This window comes from Centrocercus urophasianus, unplaced genomic scaffold (assembly GCF_019232065.1).
Source record: "Centrocercus urophasianus isolate 14NV4802_14NV808 unplaced genomic scaffold, USGS_Curo_1.0 seq_73, whole genome shotgun sequence".
Taxonomy (NCBI): domain Eukaryota; kingdom Metazoa; phylum Chordata; class Aves; order Galliformes; family Phasianidae; genus Centrocercus; species Centrocercus urophasianus.
This window is the reverse complement of record NW_024885344.1, coordinates 1967442-1985565: the sequence shown is the minus strand read 5'-3', so window position 1 is coordinate 1985565 and position 18124 is coordinate 1967442. Positions and strand designations below refer to the sequence as shown.

The 18124-nt window shown below is 42.9% G+C and overlaps 1 protein-coding gene across 2 annotated transcripts in view; it reads right to left on the bottom strand.

Annotated features, from left to right (window-relative positions):
• Positions 1 to 560: 560 nt before the first annotated feature.
• MYH9 (myosin heavy chain 9) overlaps positions 561 to 18124 on the bottom strand; it is a 68584-nt gene continuing 51020 nt past the window's right edge. For both annotated transcript variants that reach the window (XM_042838006.1, XM_042838007.1), the window contains exons 20-41: positions 17419 to 17527; positions 16299 to 16430; positions 15501 to 15707; positions 14845 to 14982; positions 14218 to 14341; positions 13228 to 13399; positions 12463 to 12675; positions 11891 to 12035; positions 11158 to 11364; positions 10269 to 10373; positions 8878 to 9030; positions 8282 to 8530; positions 7583 to 7795; positions 6618 to 6830; positions 6121 to 6282; positions 5309 to 5437; positions 4874 to 4962; positions 4554 to 4677; positions 3259 to 3467; positions 2713 to 2821; positions 2323 to 2495; positions 561 to 2150 (exon numbers count right to left, since the gene is read on the bottom strand). In XM_042838006.1, coding sequence (XP_042693940.1) covers positions 2033 to 2150; positions 2323 to 2495; positions 2713 to 2821; positions 3259 to 3467; positions 4554 to 4677; positions 4874 to 4962; positions 5309 to 5437; positions 6121 to 6282; positions 6618 to 6830; positions 7583 to 7795; positions 8282 to 8530; positions 8878 to 9030; positions 10269 to 10373; positions 11158 to 11364; positions 11891 to 12035; positions 12463 to 12675; positions 13228 to 13399; positions 14218 to 14341; positions 14845 to 14982; positions 15501 to 15707; positions 16299 to 16430; positions 17419 to 17527 — 3493 coding nt within the window. In that variant the 3' untranslated portion in view covers positions 561 to 2032. The remainder of the gene's footprint in view (positions 2151 to 2322; positions 2496 to 2712; positions 2822 to 3258; positions 3468 to 4553; positions 4678 to 4873; positions 4963 to 5308; positions 5438 to 6120; positions 6283 to 6617; positions 6831 to 7582; positions 7796 to 8281; positions 8531 to 8877; positions 9031 to 10268; positions 10374 to 11157; positions 11365 to 11890; positions 12036 to 12462; positions 12676 to 13227; positions 13400 to 14217; positions 14342 to 14844; positions 14983 to 15500; positions 15708 to 16298; positions 16431 to 17418; positions 17528 to 18124) is intronic.

Here is an 18124-nt window from a genome sequence, read left to right as displayed (position 1 = left end):
CTGAAGCGGCCATTGATCAGAACGTGAATATAGTCACAAGCTCCTTATTCAATTCTATCCAAAACGTTACAAAGGTAGGATTTTTCGGGGATGAGCTAGAAGCTGAGCGAAGGGCAGGTTTTGCCAATCCATTGATAAAACAGACGTTGAGACATCCATCACCTCCTCCGCTAACTTCACTTCCCAGTTACTATAGAGATGGGAAATAAAAGCTGAGAATTGGTTTGTAGCTGCAAAACACCGCATTCAGCCCAGGAACAGAACCGGCTCAGCCCAGGTGCAGAGCGCCACACTTCGGGCAGCTCACACTCCTGAAGCACACGCTCACTCACTCACTCACACACAGCAGAGGTGTGTTGTCTTCCTCCAACATCCGTGCCGTTGGCCGCTGCCGGCTGCCACAGCGATACACCGACGTCCAATTTCAGCATCAGGGAAGCGTGCAGCTCTGCTGCCGGGCCCAGGCCGACGCTGTGATGACACCAGGCGTGCTGTGGGAGCGGTGCACGAGGTCCTCACTGCACCTGGGGAAGGAGGGAACGGCAACGCAGGCACACAGATTGCAGCACATGGATAATCTTTATTGGTAACATCAGTGGAGCACCAGTAATCCATTACTGACTGTAGTGGTGACACACAGCTGAGGCACATGCTAAGGCACTTTTATTATATATATATATAAAAAAAAAATTAAAACTTTCTTGTGACAGCAATTGGGACACGAGGCTCCTGCATTTAGAGCGCTCCAGGCATACAGCGTGGCGCTTCATACTTAATTATTTTTACTCTGCTCTTAAGTAGGTCTAAATGCAGCATATACAATATGGTTAAGAATACAGGTAAATCCAGCAACCAGTGTACGGTGTAGAAAAGTAAAGACTATCTCTATATAACCATGGTCCCAATAGAAAGGCAGTGATAAAGACCTTTATTTTTTATCTTAATTACTTATTACGAGAGATACAAAGGCCTTACATATATCTGTGCAGATTAAAGGGTTTTTAATATACTCTTAGTCAATGGTGCACAATAACTAATCCCAACCCCTGGTTATAGAGCAGGTGCAAGAGGCTTGGACATGTCAATAAAAGAGGGATTTCCCTCCCCTCATCCCCACCCTCTGCCCACTACCCTATTAAATTCCCCTAGATTCTATTACCATTAAATATATTTGGTCCCTAGAGATTCTCAGACAAGGATGAGGATATTGTTCTGCTTCCCCAGCCTGTCATTAACTACTGGTCCACACTACCTTAGATGAAACCGCTCAGAGGCAGAGACACTAACAGGACATCATTGCACTTCAGAGATCTGTCCAGACAGTAAAAACGAGGAGAAAGGATGGGAGGAAAGGGAAAAAGAAAAAAAAAAAAAAAAAAAAAGAAAAAAGAGAAAGGGGAAGGAAATTAAAAAAAAAAAAGACAACTTTGGCAAGTCCTCCAGGTAGTCCCAAGAGGGGTTTCCCTCTTCACCCCTCCCTGGAATCGTGTGAAAGAAGAAAGGGTGAGTTGCCATGGCCAAAGCACACCGTTTTTCCTGAAACTGCTCCCAAACCGTGTGGGTGGGCAGATTAAAAGAGGCAGAAGTCTGAGGTCACTGAACATGATTGCCGAAAGCAAACAAAGAGGGAGGGGAAAGAATACAGGAAGGAGCTTCCCTGCAGCTAGCATCTGAAGACAAAAAGGAGATTTACAGCAAAAATAATCTTTCCCTAACCCCACTCCCTCCAAATTGTGTAAGGATTCTTCAGCAGACGTGGCACAGACAGTCTTACACGACTTTGTAGATGCCAAACTGCCATTCAGATTTTAGAGCCCCAACTCTTTGGCATTAAATACAAAGAGGATTAGGAAACTGGAAAGAGGAGGAAACGAGGAACACAGATGCCCGATGGCTCCAGATACACAGAGCTGGACTTGCTCTGCAGATCCCCAGCCAATTTAAGAGGAGAGGGTTTGCAGAAAGTCCAATGGAAAAGGGGAGGGTGGATGGGTCATTCCATCATGTGTAACCTGGGCACAATGAGAGGACTTTATTCAGTAGCTTTGGCATCACCAGCTTCTGCCTTGCCGTCCACTTCCTCATCGGAGCACTCTCCTGTACCCTTCCTCACAAGCCGACGTGTGACGACAAAGGGCAGGTCCCCACGCCTAGGGAAAGACACACAGGGTGTCAGATACTACATAACACAAGATTTACTGCGCTCACCAGACACGGCGGGCTTGGGAAAAAGGAGAGAAAACAGACTGTTTGCCATGGGCAGCTGCAGCAAGCCTATGCTGCGCCGGCTGCCAAGGTACTGCACCCAATGCTCTGCCTTACCTGAGTTTGCTCTTGAGGGAGCTGACCTCTCTATTCATTGCATCAGCTGTTTCAGTGGCATCGTCCAGTTCACGCTGGAGCTTCCTGCGGGACGCGTTGGCTCTCTGGGCCTCCTCTTCTGCTTCCTCAAGCTGCCGTTTCAGCTGCTTCAAGCGCATGTTCGCCTTGTCCGCCTGAGAACGGGCAGGGATAAAGATCAGTGTTCCCTCACTTACAGCACAGTGGCAAAAAGAACAGTTTCCCAAGTCTCCCCTTCCTGAAAGAAGCTGCCTAGGACTTGACAGCTCCAAGCTTTTCTTAAATTTCTCTTAAATACGGAGGATGCCTCGACCATAGAAGGGAAACCCTCCCACCAGCAGACTTTACAGTGCTGTAGGTAACCACACACACCTGATCTTTGAATTGCTCAGCATTACGCCTCTCATCATCCACCTGCAGCAATATATCTTTCAGCTTCTTCTCGGCACGGCGCACTTGCTTGCTGGCAGCCTGGCGCTCCCTGCACAGAAATACAGCCAACAGCTCAGACATGAATTTATCCCCCGCTGTCCCCAGCCAGAAGACCTGACACGGGTAAGTTGGAAACAAAGAGGATGGCAGAAGTCACACTAATTTTTGATTACCAAAAAAAAAAAAAAAAAAAAAAAGGATGGGAAGCGATGTTTCCTAGAGATGATTAATAGGTACCAAAAAGTATTGGTGCCACCACAGATACTTTTTCCTGAAGCTATAGAGGAGCAGCAACAGCGCAATCACAGCTGCTGCTTTAGGACTGGTTAAGATTGGCTGAAGTTAAAAGTCTCTACAATGAGGGCAAGGAAGAACTACCCAGTACCTCTACAGTGAGCCCCTCATACTGACAAGTTAGTATTGGCTCAGAAGGGCTTAAAATTCCTGGGTGCTTGTAAAACAACCAGGGTTCTGGCCAGGACATACTTGGTCTCCATGTCCAATTGCTCTTCCAGCTGCACTATCTTGGCTTCCAAGGCCGTGATGGTAGCCTTGTACTTGGACTTCACTGCACTCTCCATCTCCTGCAGTTTAAGCTTAAGCTCCTTGTTCTGGCGCTCCATCTGCTGGCGAGCATTCTCATTCTTCTGGGCATTGCTGCGCTCAGCGTTCAGGTCGGCGTTCATCTGATCGATCTGTGGAGAGAAGCAGCGCTGAGCATATCGGGTGTCCCAGCCTGAAGGGCTGATTTGTTTCTCAGACACGTGCTGATGTGCAAAGAAAAAGGACCCTCAGGGTGAGCTGAACACCTGGGATAGCTCTGCTACAGGAGGAGCTGTCTGTAGACAGAGATACAAACTACTTCTCAAAATTTCTTAGCTTATTCCAACTTTTTAAAGTAATTACTTGAAAAACAGGCTTCTCAACCTCCTCTTAGTACTACGTTTGCCAATCACGTGCCTCTCTTGGGTGAAGGAGCAGTCTGGCACTTAACAACTTAATAATTACCAGACCTAGTGAACTGCATCCATCCTGAAGGCAAGCGAATTCAATATATGTGCTTTACTGATCTATCGCTTACTTGCTGTCTGTCTGCTTCAGCTACAAAGAAGCAGCCTAAAACTACTGACTTTCAAAGATGAAAGGGCAAAAACTCGATCCACTTCCAACCCAGGGCTCTGGCTGATAGTCAAGTAGAGAGCTATGTTCTTTGGAGTAGAGCCACCCCTTGGAAAACCATCAGCCTAGGTTCTTGGCTTTAGAGAGCTAACAGAACAGCATGCCTGACTCCTAAAGTCGGAAAGATAAAGCACAGCAGAGAACAGACAGATTAGGATCACTGTTTCTATAGCAGCCTAACAAATTCCATATGGAAAGTCCATTTGAAGAAGCATAGAACTGGCGAAAAAGCCGCTTTCCAAACACACTGTGGCACTGTTCAGCAGGCCAAGATAGAAAAGCACACTGCAGAACATAATTCTCATAGATCCTCAATTTAAAAAAAGAAAAAAGGACCGGAAATTCCTGATAGACTTTGGAGATGGTTCCAGCTACCAAAATCATTTAATACTCCAGGATCAGAACCAGTGAGTTAACATGAGCTCCAACTGCCCACCACGTTTTCTCTGTTGTGGCATTCAGGTGTTTCACCTTGCTCATGTCTACAGACTTTCCAGGGCCCGTAACATCCACAGAGCAGCAGCTGACATTTTTCAGAGCACAGTCTGACAATTTACACAGGTTAGAGAGCATCTGCTCACACATCCAGCCCGCGTAAGTACCTGAAGATTTGCCTTCTTGAGCCGGTCATTGATTATCTCAGTGTTGCCCTGCTCCTCCTCCAGCTCCTCCTCCAGCTGTGCTATCCGAGCTTCCAGGCGTCTCTTTTCCTCCATGGCCAGCGCTCTGTAGGACACACAGACATTCACGTGATGTTGGCAGCATTCATGCCTTGGGGGAAAACCTGCCCCTTCTCATTTTATAAAATAAGCTCCGTCTTCTGAAAGCACAGAGGATGCAGTACACACTGCAGTCTAACAACAGCCTGCAAAGTATTTTCTCCAACCAGCTCCTCCACTCTTGAGCAGGGAATATTACTCACCCTTTACCACTGCTGTTGGCAATCTCATCAGCCAGCTCATCCCTTTCTTGCTGGGCCTGGCGCTTGGCACGCTCAGCAGCTGCAAGTTCCTGGAATGAAAACGAGACAGCAGAGGGAAGTGACCAACTAACTAATGCAGCATAGGAAAAAGAAGTTACTAGTAATGGGTGGTACAGCCTCTAGCTAGATCCAGACTGAATTATAAGACCTGGCTTGTTTCCCTCCCACTTCACAACTTCCTTTGTTTTGCATCACTTCTATTGCAGCTGTCAAGCAAGGACCGAATTCTGCAATTAGAAAGAGACCTTATATTTGAGCAGAGTGGGAAAAAAAACAAAAGAAAGGAAAAGAACAACTGTTCAAGCTTAAACCGTCATGCTTGGTTCCTGGTCAAGAAAACAAACAAACCCTTGATTTGCATGCATATGCCATTACCTCCTGCAATTGGATCATCTCTGCCTCCATGCTCTTCAACTTCTTCTCGTTTTCTTTGGCCTGAGCCAAAATCTCTTCTCTGGAGGTACGCGTGTCCTCCAGTTCCCGCATGTAATCCTTCATCTGTGCCTGAAAAAGGAGAACAAAAATGGATGGATTTCAGAGCATCTGCATGAACAAACGCTTACGTTTATCTTACAGGAAATACAGGGAGGGAAAGTGGAAGTGGGGACTTCATTAGTCTTCACTACCTGAAAGGCTGCTGTAAAAGGAAGGAATCATCTAGCTTCATTTCACGAGAAACAAGAAGTAGTAGTAACGGAAGCAAACAGAGTTGCTTAAATTGCAGGGGAAAACAATTCTTAGATATGGGGAGGGAGGAGTACAGGAAGCTTTCTAGTGAAGCAGTGGAAAGGATGGCCTAAGGGAGGATTTGGCGTTTTTCCTACGAACAGATCAGACACATGCCTGTAGGAATTAGAATAGTATGACAGAACTGTTTCAGGCAGGAGAAGGCCTACATATTCTTTTAAGTCTCTGTAGCCCTGCAACTCCATAATCCTTTACAGAAACACTGATATGAGGCAAGCACTCGAGCAGACTTTCCCAGCAGCTTGTCTCTCAGGGAATTAAACAGGCAGAAGGGGGTTAGAAGGATATTTGAAATGCCAATAAATCTTTCCTGTTAAATTGCTACCAAGTTGCTGCTCTTGTGACACTGAAGCTTGGTTCTCAGGAGGTGAAATCTTGTATCTCATTTCCCTGGGTAAATACACTCTACATTGACAGCTACAACAACTGCAGTTCCTCACCTGCAGTTTGCGGAGCTGCTTGATGGCTTCATCACGATTCTTGTTAGCAGTGTCTATATGGCTTTCCAGATCTTTCAGGTCCAGCTCTAGTTTCTTCCTGGCAGCCACAGCAATGGAACGTTGTTTTCGTTCATCTTCCAATTCCACCTCCATCTCCCGCACCTGTACACAGAAATTTAGGCATCAGTGTTTCAGCTCCTTGATTTCCCCAAAGCTCCTTTTCACATCCACCTTACAAACTGCACTCAAGTGTAGCACGTGACTTGTTCTAATCCCTCCTGACAGAGGGATGAGGGTTGACATTCCTTACAAGTAAAGCAACACGGGATCTTCAGATAGGCAAAGGCTCTTTGAAAAATCATGCATACAAGGGAAAGCCTTTGCAGCACTGACTGGACAGTTATCATTAACAGTGATGAGTGGATTGGCACTGTGAACCATCTTTGGGCATAAATGCCTTTGCAGAACGCTTTCAGGATTTACAAAGCAGTTCTTACTTGTCTAATCAGCTGTTTCCTCTTCTCTTCATTCTGTTCATCACGTCCCAGGAGGTCTCGGTCAAACTGTGCTTTCATGGCCTGTTGGTTCACTTCTAGCCGCAGTTTGGCATCCTCTGTGGCCTGCAGTTCATCCTCCAGCTCTTCCAGCTGTGTCTTCATCTCCTCCACCTGCTGCTCCAGGGCTCGCTTAGCCTTCTCCAGCTCATGGACCTACAGCACAGTACCACACACAGGGTTTTCTCAAAGAGGAAACCCAGTTTCACCTATCCTAAGAACAAAAAAGCCCGAGAGCAGCTACTCAAGACAAGACTCAAGGACTCTGTATTTGTTCCTTATATTAATGCAGGGATATTCCTCCGAGCCAGCTGCTCACATAGCTGCAAGCTGCCACATGGATTATGATTGCTAAGGTTGGAAGAGACTTCCAAGACCATCAAGTCCAACTATCCACCTACCACCAGTATCTCTCCACTAAGCCAGGTCCCTTAGTACTATGTCTAAATGTTTCCTGAACACCTGCAGGGACAGTGACTCCGCCACCTCACTGGGCAGCCCATTGCAGTGCCTAACCACTCTTTCTGAGAATAAATTTTTCCTGGTAACCAACCTGAACCTCCCTCAGTGCAACTTGAGTCCATTCCTTCTACTCCTATCACTAGTCATTGTGAGAGGTCGACCTTCACTTTGCCAGAGCCTCTAAATCATCTCACATCACACCTTCTCCATCACAATACAAGTCTCAGTTTACCATCACGTCATCTGAGTCATTTCCAGGCTCTTCCTACTCAACTTTCCTGCTCACTAATGTAATACAAATGTTAACATTCACGAATCCTCAAAAGCGTTCAGTTCTCTCTACTACAATTCTTCATGTTCACACTAGCATAAGTATTTTGCAGCATTAAACTAACAATATTGTCTTTGTGACATCTCTTGTGCAGATACCTTAGCTCCATACTTACGCTTTTCCCAACATCATCCTTTGAACTCATCAGGTCTTCCATCTCTGTGCGGAACTGCTTATTGACTCGTTCCAGCTCAGCTTTCTGTTCTATGGCTTCTTCAAGGGCTCTGGCCAGGGAAAGGGCCTTTGTCTCCTTCTCACGGGCTTCAGCTTCAGCACGGTCCCTCTCTTCTGCGTATTTGGCAGAGATGTTCTTCTCCTCTGCCAAGAGCTACAGGAGCACAGAATTTTGAGAAATCACTAAACCATTTTTAACAAGGTAAACATGCACCTTTTCTGTTACTGCCTTCTAAGTAGCATTCTGCCATGGACAGAAAGAATCAAGAAAAACTGTCTTCAGAAAATGCATACCATCCCATCTTCAATAATGTGCTGACCCCACGGTGAATAAACCTGATTCCCTAGGCATCTAACATATCAGTTCCAACAGCTCCTCATAAACTGCAGCCAACATTTACAACTTGAAGTTGTTGTCAATATAAATGTAAGCCCTTTGGGAAAAGGCACATCTCTAAACTTCTTGTGTATGAAACAAAACAAGTTTCCCTCTATGACAGCTTCTCTCTCCACTTTATATGCTATACCTCAGTTCAGAAAAAAACATACATTCTCCAAACAGCACTGTTTAGATATACTTGGAGGCAAACCTGCCAAGTCAGATGCACCTACACTGAATGGATTGAGACTGAAGTCATACCTGATCAAACTTCTTCTGCTTCTTCTCTAGGTTGGAAACTGTCTGGCGCTGATGATCGAGGTCCACAGCGATGTCATCCAGCTCTTGCTGCAGGCGGGTCTTTGTTTTTTCCAGCTTGTCATATGCAGCTATCTTTTCCTCATAACGCTGAGTTAAGCTCTCCAAGTCCTTTTGCAGCTTCTTCTTGGCTTCTTCTGCTATCTCAAGGCAGCCCAGACCATCATCCATCTTCTTCCTGGCCTCTACTGCCTGAAGGACAGAAAAGACTGCACGTGAACCTCACCACACATAGCACAACACAGTATGTGGTTTACTGACACCAGATGAGCTGAGGAAATAAGTCTGTTGAGCTCTGAAGGAATCATCTACAACCACTAACACTGCATCAATGATTCCAAAGGAATTCCTGGGTAGAAACCTACAGTTTGTATGATGGTTATCAGAGACTCACTCAAGTAAGCAGGATCACCTTTGTCCATCAAAGGTTCTCTCATTAGATGCCTGCACTGCGTTTGCATTTTACTGCCTTCAAGTCAGACTTGCACTTTGCACTTCCTCTCCTTTCAAGTGTTTGGTTTATGGAAGGTAGACTGTACCTGTTGCTGAAGAACAGAGATCTGCTTCTCTAGGTTTCTCTTTGCCTCCTCTTCTTCTTCCAGTTGCTCTTTCAAAGAATTCTTTTCATCCTCTGTTTGCTTCAGTTTGGTGCTGAAGCTCAGCTTTAGGCGAGTCTCCTCCTGCAGCAGCTCCTACAATACAAGTACCAAGAGGAACTCAGCACATCTCCTAGGATTTAAAGGCTCACCATCTTCAGTCATTCTCTCCAGCAGGAATACTTTTGAAGTTTAGTTTAATTATGCTAGTCATTTCACAGATCAAACAATTGAACATAGAATTTAAGTAACTATCTTCTACTGAGTCTGTATAGGAACAAAATACTGACAAAGGTCCTATTCTCTGTACACTCTCATGATTAAAGTAAACTTCTTTGCCACATAAGTACTGCCTTCCTGCACACAGCTACCCACAGTCCTTTCTGGAGTCCTCTGAGTAGCACAAACAGCATTAAAAAGCTTTTCCACATGGCCATACTCTGCTACACAACTTTCTCATACTCAAGTATCACAGAAATGGACAACAGGATAAAGAGATTTACCATGGTTAACAACAAGTTAACTCTCAGCAGAATTCAAAGACAGCAGTCATTTACCAAATTGGGGCACCAACAACATCTACTAACTTCTGCTGCCAGTACTTAAGCTGAATGACTCGTAGAAACCAATCTTCAAACTAGTGTGTAACTTCTGAATTGTGCATTATCTTTGGGACTGTATTTTAAAAGATAGAACACCAGTGCCCATTCAAATTTACTTAATATCTAAGGCTTGGTGCACTCTTCCTTTCCCTCCCAGTCTTCTGCATGGTACTCCATTGCTTTGCCAAAAGATCCACATTCTAGTGATAGTAAACAATTTTATTTTGTTCAATCCCAGAATGTAAGATTATGCATGAATTTTCTTGGAAAAAATACTCAGATATTTGAATCTGTTTCTTCCCCATTATCCAATGGGAAATGATTTTTTTTCTCTTTAACTTTATGGATTTACTAGAAATCATGCACAGGGAAATTAGAAAAAACATCAAACACAAGAATCTAGCATTGCAGCTCAGTACTAGCAACAAAGAATGCCCAAGAAGAAAGGTCATGGAGGAAGACCTCTAAGATATGGAAAGCATGGAAAGACTTCTAAGCATGTTGCATGCACTGAAGAAGCAGAAGGAAGATAAAGTGCTTGTTTCTGTAGAAAAGCTCTCGATACCATGCAGCACAGCCCCTCAGCAACACAGCCAGAGCCACCTCTGAAGTGTTGTGTAGTCAGTTCTTAACAGCAGTCCAGATTGTTTTCTCACTTTATTTGAGATCATTTGTGACAGTGGATGTAAGATATACAGATGATATGGATGCCTTGGCTTCCGAAGCTCTTACCTGAGTATCCTGAAGCTGTGACTCCAGAGCAGAGAAGTCCTTTGCTAATTTGATTGATTTGCTGTCAGATTGGTTCAAAAGGCCTGTGACATTGTCCAGCTCAACCTGAAGGAGAGATGAGAGTATCACTTATTAAGTGCATCAGCAAGAACAAAGCCACGAACAGCTGCAAGACCCGAAAATGAAAAACAAGGCACTTCTCAGAAGTAAGGCATGTGTGTCATCTCTTGGGAGAAGAAACGTGTCAGATGAAATAGAGATGAAATAAGAAGAATCCAAAAGAGGCTCTATTGCAACATCCTTTATGTCTTTATCACATATGGTTTGCTTCAGGACTGGATGAAGATACTCCAAATTACATTTTCAGACTCCAGAAGAGTACACATATGCCAGCAGTGCTAAACATCTAATGATAGCCCACCAAAAAAGACAATGCTTGGTGTGAACCAAAGATTTTCTTGTTTATCTTGAAGAGAGTTGGAGAAAATCCTGAATTTCAACATCTCCCTTTAGTCAATCCTCTTCACCATCAACCACACTACAAACTATCAAGATACATTCTTCCAAATCAGCAGACTGTGCCAGTCTAGGCTCACAAGTAGCTGAAAGGTTACAGAACAGTACAGTACAAACTGCTGCACACTGAAGGGAAGCATCTTCTCAGGGCTGCTCATTAATGACATCAGTCCTAATGGCCTGAACCGATAATGAGATAAGGAGTTTGCTGAGTCTTGGGAAGCAAACCATGCCTGTGCTTTTTTGTAGGAACTTTATCCCCTGGAGGAACGAGAGATTTTCAATTTAACCATAGGAAGGTACCACCCTATAACCTTCTTTTCTCTCTATTCCTTGGCTACAACAGAAGATAAGGAAAACCCATGCCACTTACCTGCAACTTGTTCACCCTCTCAGCCAATTCTGTCTTCACCCTTTCACCTTCTGTAAATTTCACCTGCAGTTCCTGGAGCTGAGCATCTACTTTTTTCCTCTTGTGCTCTGCATCCCCTTTGCCTTGCAGAAGTACCTTTACTTCATTGGACAGTTCAGCCCTTTCACTTTCCAGAGCTTGTTTTGCTTTTTCAAGATTTGCTTTCACCTGGAGGGGAGGAAAAAAACAGCAAAATACCTCAGACAGAAGATACAGCAGAATGCATCCAGTGAGTGATTACGCTTTTTTTTTCCTCCAAATTATTCCAACAAACTAACGTTGCATGTTTAACAGCTAAATCTTAGACTGCTTACTCAGAAAAAAAGCAATGTGAATGCCTGATAAGCAGGAGACAATTAAACAATCAGAGCAGACAACAATAAAGGAGATAGTCTTGCACCATCAGATTTCCAAATTAAAGGTCGTACAGCTCAGCAAATGCTAGCAGTGAAAAAGAACTACACAATATTTTGGCTATTCAGTATAAGATGCCTGATGGGAATAAATGACTGAGTGCAACTACTTAAAACAACTGTAATATGCTTCATAGTGCAAAGTGATCTACCAGGGAACGAAGAGCATGTGCATCAGAAACCTAGTTTTATGTATTAAAACACTGCCATAGAGCAGCTATCACTACAATCACTTCAAGAGAGGCTGACTGCTTTGGTCTTGCATTCCCTGTTCCACATACCCGTTTGGTTTGCTCTAACTGCTCTGCCAATTCTTCAATGGCTTGTGAATGTTTCTGCCTCATCTCTTGGATCTGAGCCTCATGTGTCTTCGCCTCATCCTCAAGGGTCTTCTTCAAAACCGTTACTTCTTGTTCTCTCTTTGACCTGCAAAATTCACAGCTTTTATTTAGATGCCAAGGAGAGAATCAAACAGATGTGCATATCCACAAACAGCATCTCTAATGCAGAAAAACACCAAGGTTTGTTTAGCCCTACATGCTACAAATGCACTTTTCAAAGTTAACACTTATCTTTGAACCCTTCTTAACTACAAGCTCACAACGTTGTTTTCAGCTAAGAATCAAATCAGAAAGCATGAATGTTTGGACTGTCACCACCACTAAGGTTACAGAACAAACTAACTTTCTTACATCAGATAAGGGAATGCAATCTTGACTACAGCTTGCACACTGCCTCCTTCTGTAGCCATAAGACTGCTAACCAGCATGCTCTGATGAAGACTTGCATTTTTTTTAACAAAGAAGTCAAAAACAAAACCAGACTATACGACACAGCTACATGTTGGAGTTACCTGAGCTCCTGCTGAGCAGCTGTAGAATCTAAAGTGTCTTCTAGCTCTGTTTTCAGTGCTTCCAGCTCTTCTCCCAGGTCTCGTTTCTGTTTTTCGGCTTTGTTCCTTGAAGCTCTCTCTGACTCCAGGTCTTCCTGCAGCTCAGTGATCTGGGACTCGAGTTCCCTGATCTTTTTCAGGGCCATGTTCTTCTGAGCTGCCTCCTCCTCCACCCTGTGTTTAACATAGAGCTCTGGTCAGAGCCAGATTTAAAGCATACAGAAATGAAAACCACCTGTCCTACAAGAATAATCCAGAAAAAAAGCTGGTATAGATCGTCTCTACATGATTACTTTCAAATTTTGATCCATAGATCACCCACAAAATTCTAAGTTCTAACTCTCAATACTTCAGAGAGCACAATTACTTACCTTAAAGAAGGAGACAGAGAAAGACTGACAACAGAAGCAGAACAGAAGCAGAAGAAAAAGCACCATTTTACAATGGAAGTTGGACACTTCACTGAACAGAGAAACACAGCAACTACCACAGAGAGACAGTGCCCTGCCACTATTTTTTAACACCCTCTGAAATCCTACAGCAAAACTTGTTGCAGGGATAGTCTAGGTCTGTACAGAGAATGTGGCAGTGAGTAACAGCCAAAGAACTCTGATGCTAAGGATATGAATCCTACCAGTTCACAGACTGAAATACATAGATTCCAAAGAGACACACGACTAGAAGAAATACTTCCTAACGTGGCAGTGCCATGGGTCAGATTCTCACCTAGCTAAGGCTGCCTGCAGCTCCTCTTCCTTCTTGGACAGCTGTATTTTGAGTTCTGCAATCTGAGCCTGCAGCTCAGCAATCTGGTCATGCAGATCACTGGAGTCTCCTTCAAGCTTTCGACGAGTCTTTTCCAATTCTTGCCTCTGCTTTTCTTCACGTCGAAGACGTTCTAATGGAGATAAGGACAAAGTAAGTTGCACAATGACACAAAGTCATTCAAAGAACATTGTGCAAGGCAGAGAAGATAAAGCTATTCAGGCAATAATATCTTTCCTGGTAATACAACTGTAAAAACTAGCTGGAGTGCATTATTATGTCAGGATAATGCAGACGGCTCGCATATTTTGCACTTAAAAGATACATGTGCAATTTTCCTTTCCCTCATTTTCCATTCAAACCTCCTTCCCCACTTCATTGTAAAAAAACAATAAACAACAAGCACAATGCTAGTCTCTCCCAACACCCACACCACACTGCACTCATTAAGTGATGCTGAACACAGGGACTGCTCTCCTTTTACTGCAACTAAATAGGCTATCTCCTGCTGTGTTGACCTGGTTAGCCCCATGATAAAGTGCATTGAGCTTGAACTCTGAAGAACTTGCACAAACAGAGCATCAAAACCCACACTAACCCTGACAAACTGATGCTGCTGGAAGTAGAAAGGTGGAGACCCTTCCACAGTAGGAGAGGAAAGAAAACCAGCTTCTCTTCTCCATTGGCCTGCTGCTTCGGAAAGAACTTTTATTTAGATCACGGGCTCAGCTGACAAGGCACATAACCTTCACCCAGCCACTGAACAGCTCTGTCAAACCAATCAATAGCATACACACTATAGACTAATTTTTAACCCTTCAAAAACCAGATTGAGACTCAAGCTTTAGAAATGAAATTGAAATTCCCCAGCTTTAAACAAGAAACCACCCAAAACTGAACAAACAATTTGTCTGCAGGATCTGCTTTTTAAAATATACAAAAAAATGTCACCTTCCAGGTCTGTGATCATGGCCTCGTGCTTGTTCTTGAGTTTGGCTAAACTCTTTGATTTCTCCTCTTCCTCTGTTAGGTTTGTTGTAAATTCAGACATTCTGTCTTCCAACAGTTTCTTTTCCTGCAGAATTGAGAAGTTATTGTTAAGGCAGCTGCTGAAATTAAAGGAAAATTTTCAGAGTTGACTGTACTTAAAGATGTCCATGTCATTGGTGCCTACTACTGCAACAAGGAAACATGGAAGGAAACAAACCCACTCAGGATTACAGATAATACTCCAATAAAGAGGGGCTTACAGATTTGTATGTGACAACCCTTTCAAAGCCAAAAGGGAAGCCTGTTTGTGAAGTAACTTGATACTGTCCGGCATAACAAAGTACCAGAAAAGATTTGCTTACCTACTGTTAGTTAGTCAAGGCTAACTTGACTAACTGTATTTAAATATACAACACTGGTCTGTAAAAAACATACAGACAGGCACCTAATATCATAAATAAATTCAGGTTAGAGCTGCTTATCACCAGATTGAATTAATTCGTAAGCTTCCCATAAAAAGGGAGCTCGTAGCTCCACGGGAGTCACTGCAAAGTCTTTAGACTGCAGAGAAAACTGCAGGACTCTTACCTTGGCCAATTTGAGATTCTGATCTTCCAGAACTATCACATCTTCTTCTAGTTTCTTCAATTTGGCCTCTGTGGTCACTTTTTCCAGCTGCAACTTCTGCCTTGCGCTTTCCTCTTCTTCAAGCTGCTCCTCTAGTTCCTTCACAGCACAAACACAAAAGCAAGGAACTTGTCAGTGCTGCTCACTGCCCAATATAACCAGCACAACAGACAAGTTCTAATTTTAACGTTTCTTTTTCTTTAACCCCTACTACAAGGTAATATTAGCACTCTCCAGAATTGACTTCTCTGTCTTGACTTGATGCAACATACTGCACTTCAGTAAATAAAATTTATAGCAGAAGAAAACAATACTGTTTTGCAAACAATACTACTGTTCTCAAAACACCTGGTTCAAGCAAAAACTTGTCCAGTTACTTGACAAGTAGCCATAACCTTCACCTTCAAGAATGGAATAACACATTCCAAATGACTGTTTCAATGCCTAAGGCATCAGAATTGTCCTGCCCCATTATTTCCATGCTTAGATTTTTCAATCTTTTCTTTTATTGTTATTCTCACTCCTCTGATTTCCTCCAAAATGTAAGACAAATCAAACCACTCTGACTCCTATTATCCTGCTTACTGCTACCAGAGATGGCATTCCTAATGCATTACCTGAATGTTCTGCTGCATTTTCTTCTTTTCAGCCTGCAGATGTTGACACCGTTCCTCTTCTTCCTCCACCCTTGCTTCCAAGTCATGACATATTTCCTCCAGCTCTTGCTTCTTGGCTGTCAGGCGGGCTCTTATCTCCTCAGCTTCAGCACAGAGTTCAGCTTCTGCTTGCAACTGTTCTTGCAGCTGCATCTTCTCTGCCATTAGCTTCATAGTACACAAAGCAGAAACAACAGTAAGACAAACTCCAATTTACCAAAGCACTAAGTAATTTATATTATCTGAAGGTATATATGCCAATGTTCCACAGTTATAACAACTTCAGCTGTCTCCTGCTATGAGTTAAAGATTGAATGTCAAAATGCAGTTTTTAAGTGCTTGATTCCCTCCACAAACCATTCACATTAGCCCTAACAAATTTCTAGAGATTATGACCATTTGAAATAAGGAGATTGTTTAATTTTCCCCTACAAAAGTAATGCTAGTAAGTATCATCCCTGCAGAAAAACAAACCTGCTGCCACCTTCTGTGTTCCAAACAAAAAGAATTCCATTAAGGCTGAATTCAACCAGCTTGCTATAATACTCAGCCAAAAGAGACTTTACACACAATGGCTGTAACAAGGCAATAGTTATTCACTAGGAACTGAGCTGGGGAGAAGGGCAAGCAAAACCCAACAAGGTAGAGCAAAGTCACATATTTCAGCCAGCAGGAATCCTGCAGCTTATGCATCAGACCACTGAAGCAAAGGAGCAGCTCTTAGGGCAGTGGACAGAATGAGTTTTACACACAACTCACCTGGGCCTGGAATGTCTCCATCTCACTCAGTCTATTTTCTGCAGCTAGCTGCTTCTCCTTAACCTTTATTAGTTCTTCTTCCTTGGCCATCATCTCTTCTTCCTGTCTGCTTACTTGCAACAGGGGCTTCACCTAAAAAGGAAACCAAGGGAATGGGATGTATTTAATAAACATTAAGAACATGACAAAGTGCTCTTGTACATGATGAGCATCCAATAAAACAATGTTTTTGTAAGTATCATATATGAAGGACTGACCAATTACTTTGTTATGAACCATGGGAGAATTAGAGAGGACTGGATACAGTCTGTTTTGCCACTAACCCTGTGCTTGCCTGACTAATCAATATTTCCTTCAGGATGGGATAATTCAGGAGAGTAATATGTAAAAAATTCAAGACTCTCAAGGGGTAAGCAGTAATAACAGTAAAATAGATTTGCCATCCAGTGGGGCAAATTACAGTTTGTGGGCAGTCAATGTAAACAAAACACCACCACCACTCATCTGTGTGCTTCCCCAGCAAAAATCCTTAGAAATCTTCATAGGAAGAAGAAGAATACTTTCAACTCTGACTTTGCTGCAAAGTCTCCACAGTTGAAGAGTAAAAAATCCTGTGACTTCAAGAAAAAGATTGTTTCTTCATGTGCTCATTGTCTTTATAAAGATAAAATATGTACAAGTTTAACAGTAGAATCAGACTTCAGTGTTTTCATTTTGCTTTCATGGTTCTGGAGAAAAAGATGATAAACCTCTCTCCATGTTAACAATTTTTGTCTAGCTAAATTGACTAGCCATGTAGTAAGTGACTCTTTGAAGTGACATGCTACCAAAACAAGCAATCCTCTTCTATGCATAAAACTTTAAATGATGACTTCTGCTTTTCCACATTACTTGCACATAGCCTTGCACTTCTTTTTTATGCAGGAATACTGCAGATATAAAATATGTTACAATATTCATTATCAAAATGAATCAGGGTGCAGTTATAAGCAAGCTCAGCTAGAAAGGAAGTGGTTTTTTTGTTGTCGTTTTGGTTTTTTTTTGCTGTAGTTCAACCTGAGAAGCTTAAATCACAACGACAAACTCTCACCAAAACTTGTATAAAGGGAAAAAATATTACCTTGGTGAACAACCTCCACCACTGCCAGTTCCGCAGCTTCAAATAAGCAGCACAGTTCCTCTGGAGCACCTTCATGGCTGTCAGCTGCTGCTGGCGCTTGGCAAAAGCTCTACAAAGTAAATGGAGATCAGATAACACAGGAACCCACAGTAGGAACCTCTTAACCAAAGCCACTCTTGGAGAACTATAGATTATATTTTTACAAGGTTCCCTCCTCAAAAAAAAAAAAAAAAGGCAGAACAAAATTTGCAGTGCAATTCCACTGGCTTTTTTAAGCCTTTTTCTGCTCAGGTAAGACTGGTTATCTTTTCCTTTACTCAATTTCCTCTGTATTTCCCTAGCACCTCCTTATCTTAGAAGCCTCATTCTCACTTCCCACGAGGAGATACGAAACAGAGGTGTTTTGTACCTGACAGATACTATTCTTGTTTTTAGATCTGTACCATTTGCAGTCCTACCTAACAGATTCAGAGAAACCCCTGTGCTAAGACCTTTGAAATATCACATTCATAACTTGCAGCACTTTCACAAAAAAACAACAAAAACCCCAAACTTAAAAGTTGCCTCCTATATTGCTGTGTAGTGTTCCTATGGAAGGAAATAGTCTTTACTGCTCTGTATGTAGGACAGCAGCATACATGTTTTCTTGCACGTGCAAGCACTCAAGTATTACAGAGATTGAACAACTCTAAAACAATTATCAGCT